This window comes from Apostichopus japonicus, chromosome 19 (genome assembly GCF_037975245.1).
Source record: "Apostichopus japonicus isolate 1M-3 chromosome 19, ASM3797524v1, whole genome shotgun sequence".
Classification (NCBI taxonomy): Eukaryota; Metazoa; Echinodermata; class Holothuroidea; order Aspidochirotida; family Stichopodidae; genus Apostichopus; species Apostichopus japonicus.
In genome coordinates, this window is record NC_092579.1 from 5746181 (window position 1) to 5770332 (window position 24152).

Sequence of the window (24152 nt, forward strand, 5' to 3'; positions counted from 1 at the left end):
AGGTTGCTAGGTCTACGAGAATACATTTACATGAAATTTGAAAACAAGGATAGCAAGACAAACAACTTTTATTATGTTTTCAGGACCTCACACATGCGCATGTATCGTCAGACTTAGAATAGGTCCCATGTGAGTGGTGGCTAAAGTGATGAAGGCATGAAAATAAATCAGTGGTTGTTCGTTGGAGTCCTCAAGCAAGTTATCTCGGTTGCTAGGTGGATTTGCATCTCGTTATCGGGTGAATTCTGGTCGGAGCGTACTATGTAACCACCATGTACTCAGGGACGTAGCTAAGGCCTGATGATTGGGGGGGGGGGGGTGTAGTGGCTGAAAATCGGTTTTGAAGCCATAAAATTCCAACTGCTGCTTTGTACCCCCCACCCTCCCGCTACTCGTCAACGATACGGTCAGTGTCAGTCAGAAAACCCAATCTTTCGCGACTGCACTTCTGTTACGAACTTGTTGCGATACATTTGTACCCACTGACACTCATTTCAAAAACTTATTGCCCCCCCCCCACCCCAACCAAATATTTTTGTGAAATTCGGGCAATATGCTGATAGCTTTTTGGATAATTTGCAATGCGTTTTTCAGTGGTTATACTGATATTATTATTATTACCCAACAATTATCACCAATACGGAAGGGTAATAAGACGGAAAATGATTGTATGCTATTTGCATGCGATGTAAAAACCGACGCATGCCTGTATGATATGCACATGACCATGTGTGATGCGCGCGTAGCGCGCGAAAAATTTTGGTTATATTTTTCGGGCAAGTCGTTACAACCCCCCCCCCCCCCCCCACAAAACAAATTGGGCTCCTACGCCTATGACGGTAGTTCTATTAGGCATTTTTTTGTAGTATTCAAAATCATAAGAAGTTTTGTACGGTGGAGTATAAGAATCGCGAGAAACAATTTCCCAAAGTGGCAAGGAAAACGTGGTAAATATGACCGGTTAAAGGTCAATTTTGACCGAAATTTTTAAAAAATTTTACATGAAAAGGCCTAGATAAACTAGAGTGCGACAGTCGGAAATTCCGACTGTCGCACTCCAATTTTCCAACTAGCGTCAGTTTTACTATGGCTTGGGGGTGAGACACACCCACACCCCCTCTAACGACGTCCCTGCGCGGTGAATATGGAACACGATCACATGGTTCAGCCTCTGTTGAGTCATGGTGCTCCGTAGCCTTGTCTTCAAACGCATCAAAGCACTAAAAGATCTCTCGGCTTCCGTCGAACTGGCGGAGGAGACGAGGAGCAACCGCAGGAGAGCTTCGACTTCACCAAACATAGCCCGTATCACTGGATTCATCAACTTGAATATTTGTCAATACCCTTCAACCGACGACGAATTTAACTGGCCTCGAAATAAAGGCAGACTAAGCTTAAGATTGTTGGAGAGCTCAGGGTACCAACTCACGAGATCTGGGTGGAATTCTCCATTCAGCAACATTGAGTGATATTCGAGGATATGAATCCTAAGATGTGTAAGCCGTAACCAAATAGAGCCACGACACTACTCTTTTTCCAAATGTGTGGGGGGGACATTTGATATTGTTTCAACCATCCATCGAAATGTGGGGGGGGGACGTGTCCCCCCGTCCCCCCCTGGATTGACGCCCATGGGCAGGAGAAGCTAAATAGATACAGTAGGCTATAGATGTACTTTGTGGAGCAAATTCATTTCAAGAATCTGCATATAATCGCAATATCCTGAATTTTTGCATGCAAAACTTTGCAAACTTACTTATTCCATCATTTTGCCCTCGCATAAAGACAAATGAAGAACAAGTGAAAATACAGCTAACGAAAAGTCTAATCAGACCAAAACATCTTATTAAATTTAAATTAATGAAGACGTAACACACAAAAATGGTTATTTTGTCGGCTAAAAAAATTGTCGGTAAAGTGTCCCTCTCGAAGAAAAAACAAGGTAATGGGCTAATACTGAGGCGGTATAATGATGCAGTCTCATGGTAGCATAATTTTCCCACCGGAGCTGGTTGCTTCCTACGGAAGCGTATATTGTTGCCCCGAAATTTTACATTTTACAGTACATGCCAATTAAGTTGCCCACCCCTGAGTATATTATAAAATAGCCACTGAATGGAATTAAATATTTCAAAATGTCCACCCAATAAACATATTCTTATTTACTTCACTGCCTATACAATACAAAATCCACACGTTACTTAACAACCACGATATTATACAGATGAAAATGTCAATTTCATAGCTTCATCATTGTCGAGGCGTCATCTTTCATTTCTATGCATATGTAATTTGTAGTAACTGATAAGATATTCCATACATCTGATCAACGGTATGCTTACATCCAATGTAGTTATTTTGTTGTATATATTTTGCTAGTCTGTTGCATCATAAAGCTGGGCGTTTTCATTTTTGATTTTATATTTTATTTGCTTTTCTCTTACCTATTGTTTGTGTGTAAAAATAAGTTGGCATGACGTTTCGATCCTAGCAGGATCTTCTTCAAAGGCTAAAAAAGAAAAACAAATGTTTGTGTTAGAGTGCCTATGACAACATTCGTTGCTATTGTTCAATTTAAATAAATAGTAGGCCTACTATTTTTATCACATTCCATTGTTTTGTTAGTATAGCGCCGTGATGCGTTTCTTTGTAAGAGTACTTTTGAAATGTCCGCTTAGTATTTGTTCTTATTATGATTATACTTATAATGATGCATTACTCGCGCCTTTGGCGGCACGAGGGAAAGTCCCAAGCAAAACCCATAAAAGAGACACACCCTCTCGCTGTGTAGCTTATTCTTCCTGATTGTCTGTCGTCAGATTCTTAAACATAGACCCTTTTGGCTAAAATCATGTGTAGTATCTGTTCCCTTTCGAGGGGAATGGTGATGCACACCCGACGATGATCACACGGTCACAATCCCGATGCAAGGGGACTGGGGTTGAGAGTTCGGTAGTTTGGTTTTCGTGCCCAGGTTCTTTCCTGGGCGACTTTTTCTTAAAAAATACCCACATTTAAAAACTATTGTAGACATTTCTCTTGGTTGTATATAGCTAACTTGTTTCCAATGTGCGCAAAAGGGAAACAAATTTTTCTTTTCTTATTCTCAAACCATTTAATGTTACTCGATAATTGTAACGTTTCCGAAGGAAACCCAAGTTTTCAAGTGCCTTTCGGTTTTGAATGTTCTTGTAGCTTTTCCCCAAAATAATTTCCTTTTTCAATGATAGTCTTGGACGCAAGTCATACAATTTTATTCCAGGGGCACGTAATTTGCTGCTACGAATTATTTATTTGTTCTAATGACTAAAATAATTTGTTTGAGCTAATAAACAATTCGTACCAACTAAGTAATAATTCGAACGAATTGATAACCCCCAGGGCGATGAAAGAGGGTTTTAATCAGGGAGTTTCCATAACAACTCCCTGGTTGAATTGAGGATGGGAGGGACTTTGATTTGGGAGGGCAAACCACAAAGTTATCCTTAAAAAAAGTTGAACTTCTGGGAATTCCATAAAACTAACTCCTATATATGTACGTTGAACATCAAGGCACGTTTTCATGAAGCTTTATAACGATTTTTATTCCCCCTTTATTTTCAAACAAAAGTCCATTTTTTTCAATATCACAATGGCACTTAAAATCTGCAAGTATATATTAATATTTGAAAATATGAATGAATATTATAGACCATCGACACAAACATTGTAGGCATATATAGGCCTATATATAGGCCTATATATATATATATATGTATATATATATATATTCAAGTAACAACGAGACTAACTTTTACATTACAGAGCCACCAGTTTAGAATTTTCATTTCTTATTTTCTTTTACTTAGTTATCAAATGATAGAATCGGTGCATGTTTTGCACGGTTTACAGTTGCTAAAATATGAGACTCTGTAAATGGTTTATGATTATATTTCTAATACGAAGGGTTTGATTTTGGTCCTCAGAATATGTAATCAATCAGAATTTCTGTAATGATTCTGGGTAATTTGGTCAACGTCAACCATGAATTTGAAAATTTGTGCTATTGTCAGTAGATTTGGTGATTATGAACCTGCTGAATGTTGTCAAGATAGAAAATATTTATAAGAATCATAAATAGTATATAATAAAGTCAAAAACAAAGTATGAAGCAAAACGGGAAACAATAAAACAGTTGCATAAATTGGTATAGTTTTACTTGAATTTTATTTCCAATCACTTAGGTTTCTGTGTATTACATTACTCTTGTTATTTCTTATTTGAATGTCATCATCATCATTATTAATAGAAAAAAATCGAAATAGTAACCAAATATGCTTAGTAATATTTCAATGATCATAATACACAGCATCTGGAAAAAGAAAAAAAAAACTGGTAATGCTGACATACTGACTTGGAAGAAATTTTGCCCCAAAAATTTCATCAAATCTTAAAGTGAAATGGCTGTGTTTTACTATAAAAATTTAAACTACACCCAATTGTGGTTGTCACCAAATTGAAACCGACTGGTAAAATCATTGCACAACGATAGATGCAAATCATTCTATAAATGCTGTAATTTAGCTTGAATGTAACCTAAATAGCTTGATGACCATAATTGGTATCACCCAAAATGCTACTGTGTAAATTAGGCTAGTTCAATTTCCCATACAAATCCTATTGCAAAAATATTTGCAGGCTTACGGGCAAATTATGCGTTGATATGTTATTTTGAGATAGATACATTATCTGAAGGCCGTCAAACATCTGTAGAGACACTCATCCAACCAAAAAAAATAAAGGAATCATTTATGCTCATGTAGTATTTAGATGGTAGGAGTAAAACCAGACATTTCAAACCGAGCAGTCAGTTGACTTTTAAAGGAGAAGAAAACATTATGAATCCTGTTCGGCTTATAAGATGGAGATCTTTGTCACGAACATTATCCACAAATATCTAAGAAAATCTTCCTCCATTTGAGTTACATCCGGTGACATTTCATGGGCTTCTCATTTTGTCCATCTATGATGTCATAAAGCCACCAGAACAGGCTTTTTTTTACCTTTTTCCATGTGTTTGCTATTCATACTTGTTTAAGTGCAGAATTTCAACATTTTTGGGGATTCAGCATTTGCAAAACTCATCTCTGTTATAGCAACATGAACATTAATACAATAAATATTGAAAAGTGTTGAGCATCTATTGGATGAAGATGTCAAGTTTAGACTTGCAATAAAAATGCCTTCAGTTTTGCATACGACGATGCAACGTTACAACTTGATAACGTCCCCCAACAGAGTAAGATGTATATATATATATTTTCTTCTTTTCTCAGCAGTTTTGGGGAAGGTTTTCCTAGCAAGCATATCTATCACATAGACCAGCGGTGATGGTTGGGTTTGCTTCTCCTTTAAGATTAAAATAATCTGAACAAATGAAATCCTGTCTCTTTGACATATGGAAATGTCTATCAAGACATACTTTATTTTTATTTGCACGTGGTCGGTAAAGCAAGAGTAGACATAATGCCTTTGGGTTGATGCAAATCCAAGAGACTACATAATATGTTGCAGCGCTATTGACTTTCCATAAACTACTCCCAATTGTGAGTAGTGTTGATGATATATGCTGTGATAACTAAAACTTAGTTTTGTTTCTCATTGGGAGGGGGGAGGGAGGGAGGGAGGGAGGGGAAAAGGAGGGAGGGGCAAGGAGGGGGAGGCAAACCTGAGGCCGGGAAGAATTTCCTCCACCCTCCTCATTATAACATATTACGCTACATTCTCAATTATCACATTTCATTTTACAAAATATTTATACAAAATACTACCATCATTTATCATTTCTGTTTTTTATGTTACAGACTGGCCTTTTACTTAGATTCTCAAAATCCCAGTAGAAACAGCACTCTTGAAAAGTAATAAGTAGAGTAACAAATCTAAGACCCAAAAAACAATTCTCCCTGATACCAAATTTCCACCAAAAAAAAAAAAAAAAAACTGTTGAAAAGTTAACTGGTATTCAAGAACAAACAGACTAGCAAGATCTATGTTTTGTGCATTTTTGTCACCATTCTGCAACGTTTGGCACCACTGAAACCCCATTTCCATTTTGGTCTGTAGAAAAAGTCTAGTTCAGTTTGAAAGGATTAAAAGAAATCATTGCCATTCATAAATGACCTAATTTCCCCAAACCTCAGATTGTGTTCAGTGGAGCGTTAACAAAGCTTTAGCCATTCCTCAGTCTTTTTTCAAATTGTCTTTTGTCAAATTTCTGTGCTCTTTCCTCTCTTGTGTACCAGCAATACCTGAAACCAGTGTTTATATACCACTTACAGTATGCGACCCTAACACCCTTACTGAATGAAAACATAAAATCTGGTACAGTAGGTGGTGTAGCTTTCTGTATGTCTTTGGCTTTTGCATGAGAGATATTGAAATCTGGGTTTTCTCATGTAAATATAAGGTAAGACACTCCAAAGCTAAAGGAGAAGTTGTGCTCATTCTAATAGCTATTTCCCAGGAAACCAAGCAAGGCGGACAGACTCATCTAAATCGGTACAATGAGTCACTTTCATTTTTGTAAGTGGGTTTGTGAGGGGATCATTATCGGTGGGTGATGAAAGCGAAGGAGTATACACTGAAATTAACAAGAACAAATTCCAGTTGTTGTCGTAAACTTTTGTGTATTTTGCGGTGTGTATGCTGCAACATTTACACTAAAAGTATTTTCATCAAAATATAAAAAATGTTATAAATGATCCCTTGTCACATTGGCTGAAATTTGTTTTAAGTGCAGTGGCCCCTCTTCAAAATTGATGGTCTAATTCTGACAGAATTTACTAGCTGATCATTTTTACATATATATATATATATATATATATATAGTTAAGTGAACTTGATAAACTGGCAATTTCGTCGAGATTTATAAAAGTCGGCAATAAAACAAAACTAAACAAATTTGTGATGTCGATTTGTATTAAGATGTTTACAAAGGATTTCAGACTTTGGCATCTGTTAAACCTCATGTGACCCTTGACCTTTTCAGAGAACACTAGGGTTCATGCACTCACTCAGGTGGAGATACATACAGCATACAAAGTTCATCCATGTCTTACTTTTGGAGTTATCCAGTTTGCAAGAATTGTAGACTTTGACATACATGTAAATTGACCTCAAATGACATTTGACATTCCTCAACAAAGGAAGCAGCCAAGAACTTACTTACGGGCACCTCCATACCATGTACGAGCTTCATTAAAGCTAGAATATTGTGTTAGCTTGTTTATCAGGATTCCCCCGACTCATATTGACCTCAATTGACCTTTGACCTATGTCAAAACTGCTCAAAGTATATCACTCATTAAGGGACACCTACTACCCAACTATGGCATTCACCAATGTTTCAGATGTTCAGTAAGTTTGTTTACAAGTGTTTTGTAATTTCCACTGGTGACCTCACATGAACTTTGACCTCGCTCTATAACAAAGGCAGCCAAGAACTAACAAAGGCAAATTTACATACTAAGTTTGAACTTCATGCAATCTGTTTGGTGAAATACCGTCTCTACAAGCCAGGGCGTCACATACACTTACATACACCCAGCACCATCGCATGTATTCTTTTTGCCTTCAGCAAGGAATCTAAAAGCATGGGTTTTAATCAATTCCAATGTCTTGATTTTATTCGTTTTATTCTCAATGACCTAACCATTGATACTGTCACCATTTACCTTTAATGTTACCGATACAATTCATTCAAAATATGATTTTATTTGACAGACTTGTTTAATGGCCAAAAAAAATGAAAAAGAATGTGAACTTAATCCCAATACTAAATTTATTCATAATTTATATAAAAAAAATTTAAAATTCTGTAATTTAAATATAAACAAAATAGAAAAAACCCCATCCAACCGGTGGTTGCATCTCGCATCTTGAGGACCCTCATAAGTCTGTGCCTTGAATCTTTCCCAGGCACATCATCGCTCAGTGCCAGCGCTGGTGGTCCCGAAGGGTGACGTTAAACACTCGTGGGGAGTCTTTTAGCAGCAAAATGGTCTGCGATCCCCAGAGACTCTCCAGCTGAATCAAATGATTCAGCCTTCATAGACAAGACCACAGAGAAGCACTCTCTTTTTTAGTCTTCACCACATATCAGAGCAGTGGTTAAACTTAGCCATGCAGGCCATTATCCAAAACGTGAATGGAAAGAGACCCAACGCTACCACACACCAAGTCACGGCTGTGGTACGACCTGTTGTAGTCCTGAAATGAGTACAAGAAAGGATGAAAGCTGGTTCAAAAAAAAGATTAAAATTTTTGTTTTTAAAAAGCAACCCATTACTTATTTGAAATCTGTATTTTGTGTCCAAAGTCTGATAGGAGCCAACCAAGACTGCAGTGTCCCACCTCATTCAAATTAACAGCTTGCAGTAGGGACCTTATTAATGTCCCCCAAAATTCAAGAGTAATGGTGCTTTTTTTATGCGTATTTCTCGGTACCGTAGCTTGGTAATGACAATTCCAGACAGACCTTTCAATATCTGGGTTGTGCTAAATGCCAAAAATCTACGAGGTATGGAGGGAGACAGGACAAACATGTGTGGTGCACTAGGGCCTCCATTAGGGGCAAATGCTGGGCCATTAGAGGAAAGAAAATGTAGGATTAGATTAACTTTTAAGATATTTCATTTTGTACTCTTAGTCCATCAGAAATGACATCCTCTGGGAAAATAGAATTTTCAAAGACTTTCAAATGAAAAATTGAATATAAAAACATACATTACATAACATGTTTTTGTTATACAAAATTTTCTGCGTATGATTTTGTAGCGATTGATCGGTCTGTCTAGTTTGAGCAGCTAATGGTTGTATCGTCATTAGTGTCTTGGTAAGCTTGAGGGTCCCCCCTCCCCCCATCCCCTATTTACTGTATAAAGGGCAACAATTTACACCTTTCTTCTTGTTGTCCCTCTAAAACAGGTCTTACATTTTGGTTGTCCCAAGTGCAAATTTGGTAGTTCAAAAACATGTTGCAAAACATGAAAGATTGACCGATAGGTACACTAATACGAATAGAAACAGCAGCTTTGGGCCATGAAAACTTCCTTTCGGGTGGATCATAGACTTACACTTGTTTTTACAGTATCTGCACAATGATGGGAGGACGAAACAAATTTATGAATCGCACACCAGTTTCAGTATTTTGTGGTCCGGAAAAAACATTTCGTTTCATTTTTAAATCACATGAGAAGAGCAAAAGTGGAAGAACGTACGGATCGTGTCTGGCATTTCTAGGGAATACGGCGAAGGAAAATACAATAACAATGCTCTAAGGTTTATGCAAATCGTTGCGACCGAACAGAAATCGGGTCGTCTCATCCCTTGACGAATGTCAACTGCAGTACTACTATCATGCATGTTCTATATAGTACCCGAACTATCGAGACACCATCGTCAGAATCCTTGGAGAGGAGAGGAGCATCGCTGTTGTCGAGAAAGTGTCAAGTGAACATCCATCATCCACTCAGAATGGATCGAGACTCAAATTATTTTCCGCTTGAATCTCCAGAGTCCCAGAAACGGTCTACCGGTGATGTAGGTTATGGGGTTTACACAAGGTTTCCATGAATATAATTACTCCACCTGAATAAGATTTGTGTGGGCTCATACCCTGCCCCCCCCCCCCCCACCCTCTTCCACTGGCAGCATGGGTGTCAGCAGGTTTCAGAAAGTGGGGAGGACACTATACTATCTAAGCGGAGCGCCACCATTGGTTGGCGCGTAGCGTACCAGAAAATTTTGGGTACATAAGACCCCCTAGATCGCAGGAGACGGCCTTCCTGAGTCGTTTTTAGTTACATCAGAACCAGATCTGTGAGGAGAAATTTTGTCTCACAAAACTAAATTCCGACAGAAAGTACTGGTAGAAAGATGCCGTTCTGACACCAAGGGAAACGAATTACACAGCGTCCATCTCAAACGAAATATTTTCGGTAGTTTGGTATCATATAATACCCTGCATACAGGCAGAATACTGTCTGTAGGGCCTAAAATATATGATATTACCTTCCTGGTGGGGTCTTCGACTTGTTTTCAAGTTGAAATGCGTCGTTTTCTCTGATTCACAGTGTAGGGCAAGGGGAATTCCATTTCTGGCGAGAAGGGGTGCTTCCACAAAACACTCTAAAACATCGTTCAAACATCGCACAAACTTTTATCAGAGGTCTCGGACGAAGCGGGGAGGGTGAATATTGGAGGAAGGGGGATAAAGGGCCAAGCACTGTTCTAATTTCCAGTGCAATTTATTGATAATGATTCTTAAGTTAGATTCTACTTGAATCAGCTCAGCAATTGTGATAGAAAATCGCGCATATGCATGTGATTTTTTTAATAACTGCTCTGAAAAGTGGGGGGGACAAATGATATGATATCCCCTCCACTTTTGAAAGTGGGGGGGACATGTCCCCCCGTCCCCCACCTGTTGACGCCCATGACTGGCAGACAGCATATTACCAAAAAAAATCCTATTGCATGGTACAGAACTATATATGGGATACTACTGTAACAAAGACTATTAAAAATACTTCAATATTGTTTCAAAAGTTTCAAAAATTTCGCATCATCATGTTGCATCTAAACCACCTTCAATCTTAACCGACAATACTCCTCAAAAAGGAATGGGCACGACAGATGTGAATTCTACAAGGTTAAGTACTTTTAGACACGATAGAGAAGATACAGTAAAAGGGAGTGGGTAAGTGCAGTAAACCGAGGTTGTTTTTGAACTTGATTCGTGGTGTTTGCAACAACCGATCTTCCATTGGCCCTAACTGTATTCAGAAAAAAACCCATTGTACTATTCTGTACTGCCTTTTTCATTATTTGTAAGTTCTGCTTTTATGGGTGAGAACAACAACGCCCACACATGGTACTGCCTTTTGTACCTCAAATTAGAAGTTCATGGATCTGTCCCCGACACAGCCCTAGAAAGCAACAAAAACACACCCCCAAAAAATACATCACCGTTGCCAAAAAAACAGATTTCAAATTTGTCAAGTTAACCTTGCGAATGTTTGCTCTGTGACCTTTAACTCACCCTTTAGTATTTCCGCCACATTTACAAATTAGAAGCCACACCAGGACAATAATAATTCCCAAGAATTGCCTGCAGGTGTAAAAGAGAAAAATATGTGCCATTTGAAGATATTGCAACATGCTGATTGAGACACTCAATTAAACAGGGTACATGGTTATAATCAGTTGAGTTGATCTGGTGGTGAAAAAAATGTAACTCCTCTATAGAAAAGGTAGACTTTTGAGATATTCCAGGAGCGATGTTCTGAAGAATGCATGTTTTTTTTTCGATCAAATTTCAGACAATGCTCGAAGTTAATATCCCAAGGGGATTATCAGATATAGCATTTTGAGTGTGTCACACAGATACGAAGGCAAGACTGTGGACCTTCAACTATTGCAACCGTTTGAATTATATTCTACTTCAACTTTCACAAGGGTTGACTTTTCAAATGAATCGAATACTAAAGAAAAAGATATTCCCAGATTAATGAATGATATGGAAACATCTTTCCACTATTAAAGATCAATGAAGTACAGATAGTTACATACAGTAAAACCATCACTTGTCAAAATCTAGCAACGTACATTCTTCTTGAAGGGTCAGCAAATATTTCTCACGCTACTCAATCATTCTTGTATTATTTAATACAATAATAGGCAGATGAGGTGAGGGTCTAGAGGCCTGAAGTTCAAGGTGGGGGGGGGGGCCTCTGTGCTGGCAAAGTTAAATATAAAGCAGGGGCAGCGGAAAGGGAGGGGTGAAAGAGAAGCATGTATATAGTGTTTAAGGGCCCCATAAGGTGTTCTAGGGCCCCAAAAGGTGTTACTCTGGTGTTTTTCCTACTGTACAGTATTTGTAATATACTTCTATTAATATGTAATACTGTATCAGAAATCTGTTTTTTATCCCTCTTCAGTGCAGAAATGAGAATATTTTTTCCCCCATTTTAAGAAGACTTTCCTTCAGAATGATCTCAGTTCGACAGCATTATTACTCAGGGACAGTTTAATAGCGAATGCACTTGGCACTTTTATTTTGACGCACTATTGATGCTATTAACGTTATTTTTCGAAACAACATGTGGTTTATCCAATGTTTGAATTTCAGGAGAAATATTCCCAGCAGCTTCATGAGATAAAGAGACACAAAAAAAATTAATAATAATAGAAATAATCATTTTATAAGCAGTACGTTCTAATGTCCTAAACACCCATACTGTATATACTAATCTACTTCAAACTGCAAATTTACACATTTGATCATAAAAATCATTATAAAATATTATTCAGTTATGGATATTGATGTTACAACAGATGTTTAAATTCTCAAGAATGTCTGTTTATTCAACAACCAACAAACACAAAAAAAAACACATTTACAATGAGCATAATAAGCTTTTGTCGTGACTTTCGTACTCAGTAAGCCCTAGACTGCTTTGCATATGAACAGTACATGATAGCTTTTACTTTAAAAGGCGACATTACTGGCCAAAAATTAACTCAGTTTGTTTGTACAATACTGCTGGCAATCTAAAGTGTTATATTTTCTTACTTTTCTCTACACCATTTTAATTTTTGGAGAAATGTCTCTGTAAACATCTGAGGCTCATCAATTCAAGCTGCTGGAATTCTAAGTCTAACTACGAGACAATTATGCCAGTTCATCAGAAGCAACACACAAAACTCAAATTGGGAAACATCATTTTTTTAATATACTATGTATTACAAATTTGTTAAGGATACATGGTCTTTAATTAATGTCATCCAATGATGTGTTGTTGTTTATATGAACATGAAACATCATGTTTAGATCAATTTTATTAGAATTGAAGAAACAACGGATAAACGTTAACAGTTGTGGTCTGAGACAAGGAGCAGATGTAATTATAATCAGGCAGTTATTTTTACAATGCTTAAGCAACCACCAACGTGGGAGAAGCCCGCCCAGGTTTGTGGCTTCCAATTCAAAATTTTAATTAGAATCTGGAATCTTTTCAATTTAGAAAGTCATTTCAGATGGGAAAGCCGTAGATTGCTCTTGGAAGAAAAACCCACCGTCCTATGACCCGGTCGGGGATCAAACCCTGTGAACCTCCTGATTGCTAAGCCTCATTGCTTTGAACAAATGACACTGCCTTTATCCACTCGGCCACAGCAAGGGTTTTCATCATCAACTTGGCCTTAAAAGTGCATTCCGGAGATTAAGCATTCCATATTTGAAGATGAATATCTTAAAAAATTGGAGCAGTACTTTCAAAACAGACATAACTGGTGCTCAGATTCGTTCCTTGAACTATAACATACAAAAGAGTTTCTTTAAATATTGTCATGTACCCGGTACCCCTTATTAAAGCATCAATGATCTTGGGTAAATTCTCCTTACTTTTCACTAGTCATAATCCATACCATAGTAAGTGGCACAGTGCTTGAAACAGCATTTGAAACTACCCAGGAGCTGTCTTTTGTAAGCGATCGTCTCTGCCACGAATGCTTTTATAACACTCGATGGAATCTTAATTAGTCGCTAGTTTGCATCCTGCCAGGGAAATTTTAATCATGAAAAATCAGACCTGTCTCTACCAAAGCCTTAAAATTCTCATTTCTAGGTTTATTAATATTGAAAAGAAACACTGATGAGAGCATTTCACACAATTTATGAGCCAGTATAAAGTTCATTCTTTACTTCCCCCCCCCCCCCCCCAAAGTGTGCCGGAAAGTAAAACTACACATATAATTTTTTTTATTAAAATTTTGTTAATGTGCTAAAATTTAGGTCCCAGATTAATGGACTTTTTATCCAGTACAATAGCGGATGAGTGATGATGTTGTATATTAACCATATTAATGGATTTTTTTCAAGTACTATAGCAGAGGATGTCGTATATTAACCACATTCCACATGCGGATTGACTCGAGTACACTCTGGCACTGTTTCGTAAAAAAGTCCACGACGTTTCCTCCTTCTTGTTCAAAAAGATACAGAAAGAGAAAATGGTTATCAGCCTTCGTACGTAGATAATGAAAATAGAAACTTCAGCAACCCAGATTCTGGCATGCACAATAGGCTGGGCTATAAAGTTATTTTGTCTTTACAAATCTTGCCTAAATGTGCTCTTACGAGTGGTAAAAAACTGTATCTTAGTTTCGAGTATGTCACGCTATGGGTGGATTAGGGAATGTGTAAGACACTTTTGCCCAGAATTTCTCTCAAAGGAATTCTGAGTGATTTCAGAGACTGCAGATTGTCGAGTATCCTGGAACAAGAGAGGACCGATACAACAGCGCCCTCTGTCGACTTAAGGAGCGTAAGGAGATCCCGATTGTATTAACAATGAATGCGCTAAATTTAAAGAGTGATTTCACAAAACTGCTAGACATGTCAGATGGACATCTCTTTTGAAAAATTCATAAATTTTGTGACAGTTTTTCCAACAATTCTTGGAAATTTCCTCCAAATCGATCCTTCTACAAACCTTCGACAACCTTCCTGTGTCTTGGTGCATGATTGAGCCTTGGAAATGTTCTGTGGTGACATTTAGTTAAATGCCCTTATTGCTATTGGAATTTAATAGCCCCTCAATGCAGATTAAACAAAGTTAAAATGCCTTTCCACTACACAGACTCAAACAAATATTATTGGGTCATTATTATATATGTATCATAGCAGCTTCTGGAGTAGATTTTGAAGATTTTCAGGACTAGAAACCAATAACAATTTACAGTTGTTCATTAATATCTCGGCTAGGTAATTTTTTCATTTCAAATCATGGAAAGAAATATTAATATATATAAATATTCCAATATTTATTTTATTTCATGAGGTTGATACATCCATGAAAGATTGCCTCATTTTGAGTTAAAAAAATTTCTGCAGGTTTTGGTAACTTTTTGGACAAAGTTCAAAAACCTGCTTTAGTTTGTCACGTCAGATCTTAAAGTGGCTCAATAAAAAATGCTAGAAATTTGTCTGCAACCTCTCAATCTAAACCGAAACCTTATGGCATTTTGTATTGCGAATGTATGAATTTGTAAATTTTGGTGGTTTGTCAATTAATGCATCTGGCAACAGCAGTGTATAAAATGATGTCATCATGGCAATTCAGCTGAAAAATTTGGTGTTTCTTTATAACTAACTTATTGACAGAGCAAAATAAAACTTTACCAAAATAAAAAAAAGCATTTTTATCATTACAAAGAACACTTGAAAGCTAAGCCAACATTCCAAATATATCAGGTCTCCAAGGATAAATCAACAAAATGATCAGAGAAGAAAAGTAAAACTCTTGAGGGCCATTTCCCCTCCCTCTACCCCCCTCCCCCTCCCCCTTATGACATCACAGACAGCTTACTGTGATCCACTCCAAGGACGTATCAGGGGCTTTGGCTGCCAGTCAAATTTGGTTGCAAATCATTCAAACATACCTCCAGTTAGGGACAAAATCCCAAGATGAGATTTTTCAACTAATAACAGTGCAGAATATTAAACTTTTTACCATATGCTAGTCCTCCCATTGTCTGTCAGCTGAATAACCTATTTAAAGTCTTCTAGGACTTGTCTCTTATTGTGCAGACACAAGTTTCTGTTTTAATGGTTTGACATGTGCAGTATACCGTTTAAAAAGTATATCTGCTACTACTTTAAACGTCCCGCCACCCGCACAAAACAGTTTGGCAGCCGTGTATTTTCTGTAACTGGGGCCAGGCTGTGGAACGACTTGCCGTCTTCGGTTGCGAATCAATCCACATTTCTCTCTTTCAAAAAAGCTCTGTAGACAGTTCTCTTCAATGAGGCCTTGAGTAATCCTCTTTTTTTTTCCTTTTGTTGCTGTTTTTGTTCATATTTATGTTTTCTTTTTTCCTTGTAAAGCGCCATAGAATATATCGTTTTAGTTATGGCGCTATATAAATGCCTTATATATACAGTAGAATTACAAAACTTTCAACAATTAATAAAGTTGCTTTCACCTGCGTGACCTGCTCTTGATAGTATCCAGAAAGTACAGGCAGACGTTGGTGAGGTACAGTATATAATCGAAGTATAAATGCTAACTACATGTACCAACTTTATCGTACCAATTGGGGCAAGCAAGAAACAAAACAAAAAACACATTACTTAAGTAGATACAGTGAACAGCAGTCTTCCTGCATGGGGCCATATCCCTTAATTGCATCTACAGTAAATGGGGTTTTTTTTCAGGAAAACACAAACCTTCCAGTAGAAATATTGATGATATACTGTAAATGTCTTGATTTAAATGACTAACAATGACAGGTTTGCTTTTCTGTTTTTGAATCTTCAACTTTCATTCATGCGCGTAGCCAGGAATTTGCCAAGGGAGGGGCGCACCTGTGGGTAAACTATTAGAGCCGTAGTTTCTGCATTGAAAACTATCTAAGCGTAGCGTCACCATGAGTTGGTGCTACACGTACAAGAAAATTTTGGCTGAAAATGCCTTCCAGATCGCTGGAAATGGCACTTCCCAGGCCTTGTAAGTTGCATCTAAGCTTGAAATTACTAGCGATATCGTTAACACATACAAAAAAAATATGCTAAAGGGGGGGCGGTCGGTCGCCCCCTTTGCCCCCCCCCCCTTGGCTCCGCGCCTGCTTTCATTTGTAAATTTCTCAGTCTTACCTTCCTTCTGTGTATTTTAATGGATTGATGACTCTGTCTTTCATCCAAAATATAAGTTGAGTTCCTAGAAAAACTTGTTTTATTGAGCAGCATATCAAGTGTACTAAGAAAACTATTTTCCACCAAAGTTTATCTGAGGAGAAAATAAAAGACAAAAGTAGATGAAGATGAAGAAGCAGAAGCAGAAAAAAAGAACACAATAATATCAGGTGTAACCTTAAGGTCAGTAAAAAAGCAATAAGACAGAACTATTTGGGTCCAGTCACCAACATTCTAGCTTTTATCAAACCTACTGTATAGTACAGCAGTTTCTCCGAATAACATTATTTTGGATCAAAGTTAGAGGGCCTTGCTAGTATTATTTCCATAGTTACAGAGTATTTCAATGATTCCACTTTAAACTGCTATCGACAGAGATCAATTCTTCCCACGGAAGTTGCCTGCTCTTGTTGTGTAGGCTATGAAGTTTTGCTACTGATGTTACAATCAATTAAATGATGCACAGTCCAACGTTTTCCTCAGTAAAAGTACGAAGATTCTTAGTTTCCATTCCCTTCTTCATTTATTAAAAAAAATGATTCCTATTTAATGAGATATTGGTTGGGGTTGTATTGATCCCTTTGACATAATGAGCTCTCTCAAAATTGAACATTGACTCTCCCTACCTTTCAATTGATCTTATCAATAAAGAACACTTAACACTGCAAACTTGGGAGTTTTTTTCTCTTTGGCATTTATGAATCAAATCTGTTTTTTAACACATATTGTGAGATGGAAAAGTTAATGGGATTTATGTAAAAGACTGCTGTTGTGTAGATCGTATTACACATATTGGAAGTGGATATTAATTTAAAGTAGCAATCTATTGTAGAGCTCTAAATCTGGCCACATTTGTTGCAGATATTCTGCACTAGATGTGATATATACCAAACCAACAACAAAGGCCTTAAAAATGTCAATAGGACAATATATTTGTAGAAAAAAAACATGGGAATGTTTGCTGTTTTGACTTTAGTCCTACAGCAGTTTTTTTTAATCCTATATTTCCATTAGTGCATCAGTTGTTATTTCAATAACTTGAGAACTGGACTGCAGGCAGGGTCAATGTGAAAGATTGTTGGTAATGTGAGTGCATGAACAACCCTATGGTGTGTGTGATATAATTTATCCTAAACAATTCAAAACTTGCAAACAGGACAGTTTTTGTGGTGAGTCAACATAGCCTGATATGTGAAGGAGACACCGATGCCTGGACCTACCTGTTACATCTGGAGTAAGAACAATTGAAAAACACAGGAAACTAGGAACGAAGTAAATTAACTGTGGAAGAGAGAGAGAGAAAATGGGAATGAAATACAAAATATTTTATTTGATAAGACCGTACAGTATTTAATAACTAGAAACATTGACATCATGCAGGGACAGGCAACACTTTCAAAATGTCACACCAAAGTTTTTTCTTTTATTTCGACTAATCATGTTTGTGATTTGATCTTTTATTGGAATCATGCCCATTTAAAAACTTGAATTTCAAGAAGTATTCCATCTTCCTAAAGCCTGTACATAACCCCACCGACCCCCCACCACCCCACCCCCAGCCATATTTTTAATACCAGCCTCCACTCAAAATAAATGACTCCTTCTCTTATAACTGTCTCCAATCAAGGCAATGTACTTTCCCCATCTACCTGTACCATACATAACAACATTTCAAGGACAAATTTCGGCAACTTATTTTAGCACTGTACCAACTACGACCCACGGTTGGGGTGTTTACCAGTATTAAATTAATAATTTCCCTCCAGGGCTCTGAGAGGAGAGCTGCTAGATTTACAGTAATTGACACGTCTATCTTACCTTTACCATACATATGATTAAAAAGTCCTTATAATTCAGTTAAATATCAATATATATAGGTATACACTACACTACAGTAGCTACAGTAACTTTGAGTATTTAAGCAAACTTCTGAATTATGTGATATGATGCATGTATACGACAGGTTTGTTTCAAAATATTTCATTTTTTCTGTTTACTACTGTACGTGACCAGAACATATATCATACTCAGATTTCTCACTTTCATATCGTGCAAAATTACATGATTTATATATTTTCCATTTTTTTCTTGTGAAAATAAAAAATTTAATGTCGTGATGGTTTACTGTACTATATCCCTTTTGTGACACAATTACATGGTTTATATCTTTTTTTCCAATTTTTTTCTTCTGTTATGATGGTTTACTGTATTATTATATCCATACTAAGTAAGAGTACTGAGGGGGGGAGATGGGTGGGCAGGGGAGGGGGTTGGAGTAGACCTGTTGGAAGGCTCAAAAGTCAAGCTGCATATTAAATGCTTTACTTGTACAGTATGCCACACAATGGAATATTATTTGGTTCTGATCTACTATATAGGCCTTACATGAGTGTGTCTCAATTTGCTTTCATGACATATAACAAGATTATAACTGAACTTGATACACTTGTATACAGAATAACATGACAAAAACATATATCTAATACAAATTGAATATTAAAGCAACAAATCACACCATCAACATCCTTTTCTACTATTCATCTGCACCCCACCCCCTATGTCCCTCCCTCCACCCCTCCCTCCCTCCCTCTCTCTGTCACAACCTCCCTCCCTCCACCCCTCCCTCCCTCTCTCTGTCACAACCTCCTTCCCTCTATCACATCCCTTCTCTTTGCCAATGGAATGGAGACAATGGTACAGTACTTGAGTCACATTCTTTTCAGTACAGTACCGCATGCACTCCATTCATGTACACATTAATACTTAGAACTATGTTCAAAATTTCTACGAAAAAAGACAAGAAAACTTACCATCCACATTAAAGGTGCTGGATCTCTAAACTGAAAATCAAAAAGAGAAAGACAGAGAAATAAGAAACACATAACAGGTAGAAATGACAGACTGTGCCAGACAATTCTATACGTATATCTACTGTACATATATGTTAATCTACCAGACAATGATCATTTATGTACATCTCCCTACGGCACCTTAGCCTTATTCCCATTGTGACATGTGCTGAGAATCCTGTATCCCGGCTGCATCCAGGCTGCATAGATCATATAAATGTCATCTTTTGTGCTCCACAGCTTCGCACAATAAGGCGCTGCAGGTCTGCAAGCCTATTATTTGGTATCAATTCCTATTAGCTGCATCAGTAAGATTCTGCAGCTGGCTGCAGTTGTTGTTTGTGGAAAAATTAGCCCAAATGGTTTCTGTACCCGTTTACAAAAGAGGTTGTTAGCTGGTTGTTTACGGTATGTCAGTGTGTACTAAGAATGTGGCCTTCCTTGGTGCAAATACCCCCCCCCCCCCCCGCTTTACAACAAAAGCGATTTGCAACAATACAGCTACAGTATGGTACAGTAGGTTAATTCTTATAGACCTCAGGCTATCGGTATACACATACCCATGTGTGGCATCTTATTCAAACATCTGAGAAGGTAAAAGGCTGAGATTGTTTACTAACGTACAACGAGAAGCATGTAACAGTACTTTCTGATGTCATTATTTGGTATGCGGATGGAATCCTGAATGCTTTATTTTGATTGTGGTTTTACTGCCTGTATAATAAAAGGATTTTCTGTTGACAATATTTAAGAAAAACATATTCCACACTACTAGTTGCAAACGCCATCTCAATATATCTGGCTCATAAGTTGAGATTTATTACACTGGTTGATTGAATTTAGCCTATTTTGACTGGCTAAATCTTCGTCTATACTCCAAAATTTTGGATCGCAGTAGGGGCTCTGTGATCTCATCTGGGCAAATGTTATCAAAACAAATCTTACTTTTGCTTTGTTTCGTGACTTAGATGTCAGAGTGCAAAATGTGGTGCCAACAAATTCTGTTCAATTAAGGCAATTTTAGACCACTCTAGTCCTCTCAGGAGCAGTGTACAAAAATTTTTCACTGCTGCGGAAAGAAGTTTGTTTACAAGTGACGAAGCTTAAGGCTCTCATAGCAAAAGTACTCCATGGTCATGATACGAAAAAATTGAAGGTGCCAACTTGTTAGCTATTCAGTGATGGATAGGGTTTAGCTTGAGAGATAAGTCTATAAGGACTTAGAAACCAATTAAATAGAGTATGCTACCATATAAACCAGGTTCAAGTTCACTGCACACATAATGATTCCCTTGTGTCTCAGTAGCCCAGACACTTCAAACAGAGAAATCACACAGCTTTGTTTGAGTATAGCCTGCCAATGTAAATTAACACTATACAAATACTCCCAAGATATGAACAATAAACGGCAGACATATCATACGTGCGAATATTCCAAAACTTTCTGGTTTGGATATTTACGAGCTGAGTGATGAGCTTACCTGTCTCCCCACAACCTTAGCATTTTCGTTCTACCGTGCCTAGAATGAACTGGTGACCTTTCAACACTGTGACCGGACCCCTTCGGTCAATGCCCTTCCTTCTCATGAGACTACCTCCCCTCCCAAAGTGATTCCTTAATCTGAAGACCAGGGGTAGTCTCGCCTGCCCTCACCTGAGAGACTTACCCTCCTCAAATCTGTACACGTTTTTACACTGTAACCCTGACACTCGCTAACCAATGTACAACTATAATACTGGAAAAATCAAGTCAAAACACTCTAGCCTTATAAAATGCTACGACTGTAAAAAGTCCCAAGTTTGTGTGAAGCATTAATTTCTGTTTGTTAATCATTAGGTTCAAAATACAACACTAGGTACACAACCCGGTTCAAAAAATGGTTCAAACAATTACTTTAAGTTCAAAACATTGAAGTAAATTTCTCATTTCCTATATGGCTGCTTTAAGGAATATCTTTCCATTAGTATTGGCTGCGATAATGGAAACATCTTTAATACAATAAAAAACACATGCTCTATCTACTAAACATCTGTACATACTAATGGTTTCCCTACAGGAAAGGGAAATCCATGTGTGTTTTGTAATTTGCTGTCACTCAGCAAACAACATTACATTATGATGGTATAATTATGTACAGTACTTTTTTAAGTTTCTTTAAACTTGGGCAAGTGAAAACAGCAGTAAAGAAATTCTGATATACAGGTAGTACACCAATCCAAAAGCTCTGATATCAGTATTTTACCATGTAGAAATATTGTTGTTGATTTTAGCCTCCAGGGGCAAAACTAACTAGGCAAGATGTTTTCACATTATTAAAAAGGACTTCCACAAACAGAAATATTCTGTACACCTCAGCAAACAACCGTCGATACTAATCCACTAGGATGTAATATTTTTCCTGTAGAGCACAAGAAAATGCTTCCTGAATTTGTGGAAAAATAGTTCAACAATTAAACAATATGAGGGTAATCCTTGGAGTTGCAGATCTCATATCCTCCACATGTGACAGAAGTGATTGTTTGGGTTACTTCTGATTATATCTGGTTGGCTATCTGTGCTAACAGGCTGGAATCCAGTTTCGTTACCATACACTTTACTCTAAAGTTAGTGAAAAACCTGGATACTGTACCTGTATACAGGTTATTTTATTACCTGATATCACATATGTGTAGAAAAGTACTATGCAAACTGGACAAATTCCTATAATACAAATACAAAGGTCTAAATATATAGCAGTTTTTGTACAAAAGCCAAGCTCATAGCCTTGAAAATTGCTACACAAAATTTGAACATTAAAGTTAATGGTTTTAAGAATGTCATGAAAATCCACTTCTTACACTCAAAGCCTTAAGAATGAAACACAATAAACATAATACACTGTACTTCATTTAATATCATTACTTCCTGTAAACACCATACATGTGTTTTACAAAACTTCATCTTAACACTAGAAAAGACAAAGGCTTCACTGAACTGATTACAGAAAATCCGCATGTCAAATGTAAGAACTTCATATAGGCGACCATTGTTGAGATACAGTATCATGTTTACAAGATTTTCCTTCTGCTGACCTCAATGACCTTTGACATTCATGGAAAGTACTGCAGATTGTCTACTCACCAAAGGCAAGTTACTGTACACACCAATTTTAATCTTCCGGCAACTTCCACTTCTTGAGATATTGTGTGAACAAAAGTTTTCAGACTTTGACCCGTGCTGACCTCAAATGACCTTTGCCCAATACCAACAGCAATCTCAAACCAGTTCTTCCTAAGGCGCCTAATACATACTGTACCACTACATAATTTTATTACCAGTTTCGTGTCGCATTTACTACCGTTCAAAATGTTGGTATGCACAGGGGAGTAGGCATGGGCGAATACTATTGGCAAACAGTGTCGCCAAGTTGCTGTTAAATATGTGCCTCCAAATTTAACAGCAAATTTCGAACGTGGAATGTTGACACACTTGTACAGTAGTAAGTCGTTTCAACTGATGAACCTAAACCCAGAGACAGCAGATGAAAGTATCACATAGATTCAGACCACTCTTTTATTTTCTCCTGGTCATCTTCATTTAGCTGACATACACTATCATCACAATAGGGTATGTCCTTCCTGTTTATCTGGTCTTGGGGGTAGCGTTCAGGTTCAGCTGACGAGAATCACTACATTAGCTTTTTCCCACTGGTGCTTCTTTTGTTGGCTGTTTTGTGTGGTCAGGGACTTACCTTAAGCTTTGTTTGCTGGCAAGTATAAATTGATGCATGGAAGCTTTCTCCACAGAGTTACTCCAGCTTCCTCTTTGTGATACACTTACAGTACTTTACCTTTTACTCTTATACTGTACTTTACTTCATTACTTTGCATTTTACTTTATCACAAAGTACTGTACTGTTATTCATCTATTCGGATTACATTATAATTAGTGTTGGATCTATACAATAATTACTGGAAATCTTACTCTACTTGTGTTATGTTTATTACTGTATGCATCCCCTGTTATAAAAGGATGAAGTATAGCAGGTACAGTAGAGAGAATAAAACAGATATCTACAAAAGGGAATTACCCATTTCTTTTGTTTCTGAATCAAGTTAAATTAACTTTTCAGAAGGAAGAGAAAGTACGAAGGTGACAACGTGACGGTCACAGTGGGGTGGGTGGGTTTGTGAAAACAATATTCAAATTTTGTAAAGTGAGATATGTACCTCCGCAGATGAGAATATTAAATGAATAAAGTTAATGTTGTTGATTTTGATTACAGGCTGGTTTTAAAGGGAGACGTGAAGTAGATACAGTTTACTCCTGAACAGTACTGCACCACATGTAGTGTACATTACTTTATAATTGTTGCTTGACTTGTCACCATGGTAATGATATATATATACCGTAAGGGCTAGTACAAAACTACACAATTAACATGCTACTCTATACATTGACTTGGTGGGTCGGTTGACAAGCTGCAGGCCTACTGTACAAACTTTGCACTGCAGATAGAAAATAATGTGTTCAATAAAAAGCGAAAAACTAATTTGAAAGTTCTATGAAAAGTCTATGAAAAGGGGTA

The 24152-nt window shown here is 37.3% G+C and overlaps 1 protein-coding gene across 5 annotated transcripts in view; it reads right to left on the reverse strand.

Moving 5' to 3' along the window:
- Positions 1-4179: 4179 nt before the first annotated feature.
- The window catches only part of LOC139959859 (transmembrane protein 220-like), a 42036-nt gene continuing 22063 nt past the window's right edge, over positions 4180-24152 (reverse strand). For all 5 annotated transcript variants that reach the window (XM_071957762.1, XM_071957761.1, XM_071957763.1 and 2 more), the window contains 5 exons: positions 19546-19575; positions 17956-18016; positions 16697-16829; positions 11081-11149; positions 4180-8247 (listed from right to left, as the gene is read on the reverse strand). In XM_071957762.1, the coding sequence (XP_071813863.1) occupies positions 8127-8247; positions 11081-11149; positions 16697-16829; positions 17956-18016; positions 19546-19575 (414 nt within the window). In that variant the 3' untranslated portion in view covers positions 4180-8126. The remainder of the gene's footprint in view (positions 8248-11080; positions 11150-16696; positions 16830-17955; positions 18017-19545; positions 19576-24152) is intronic.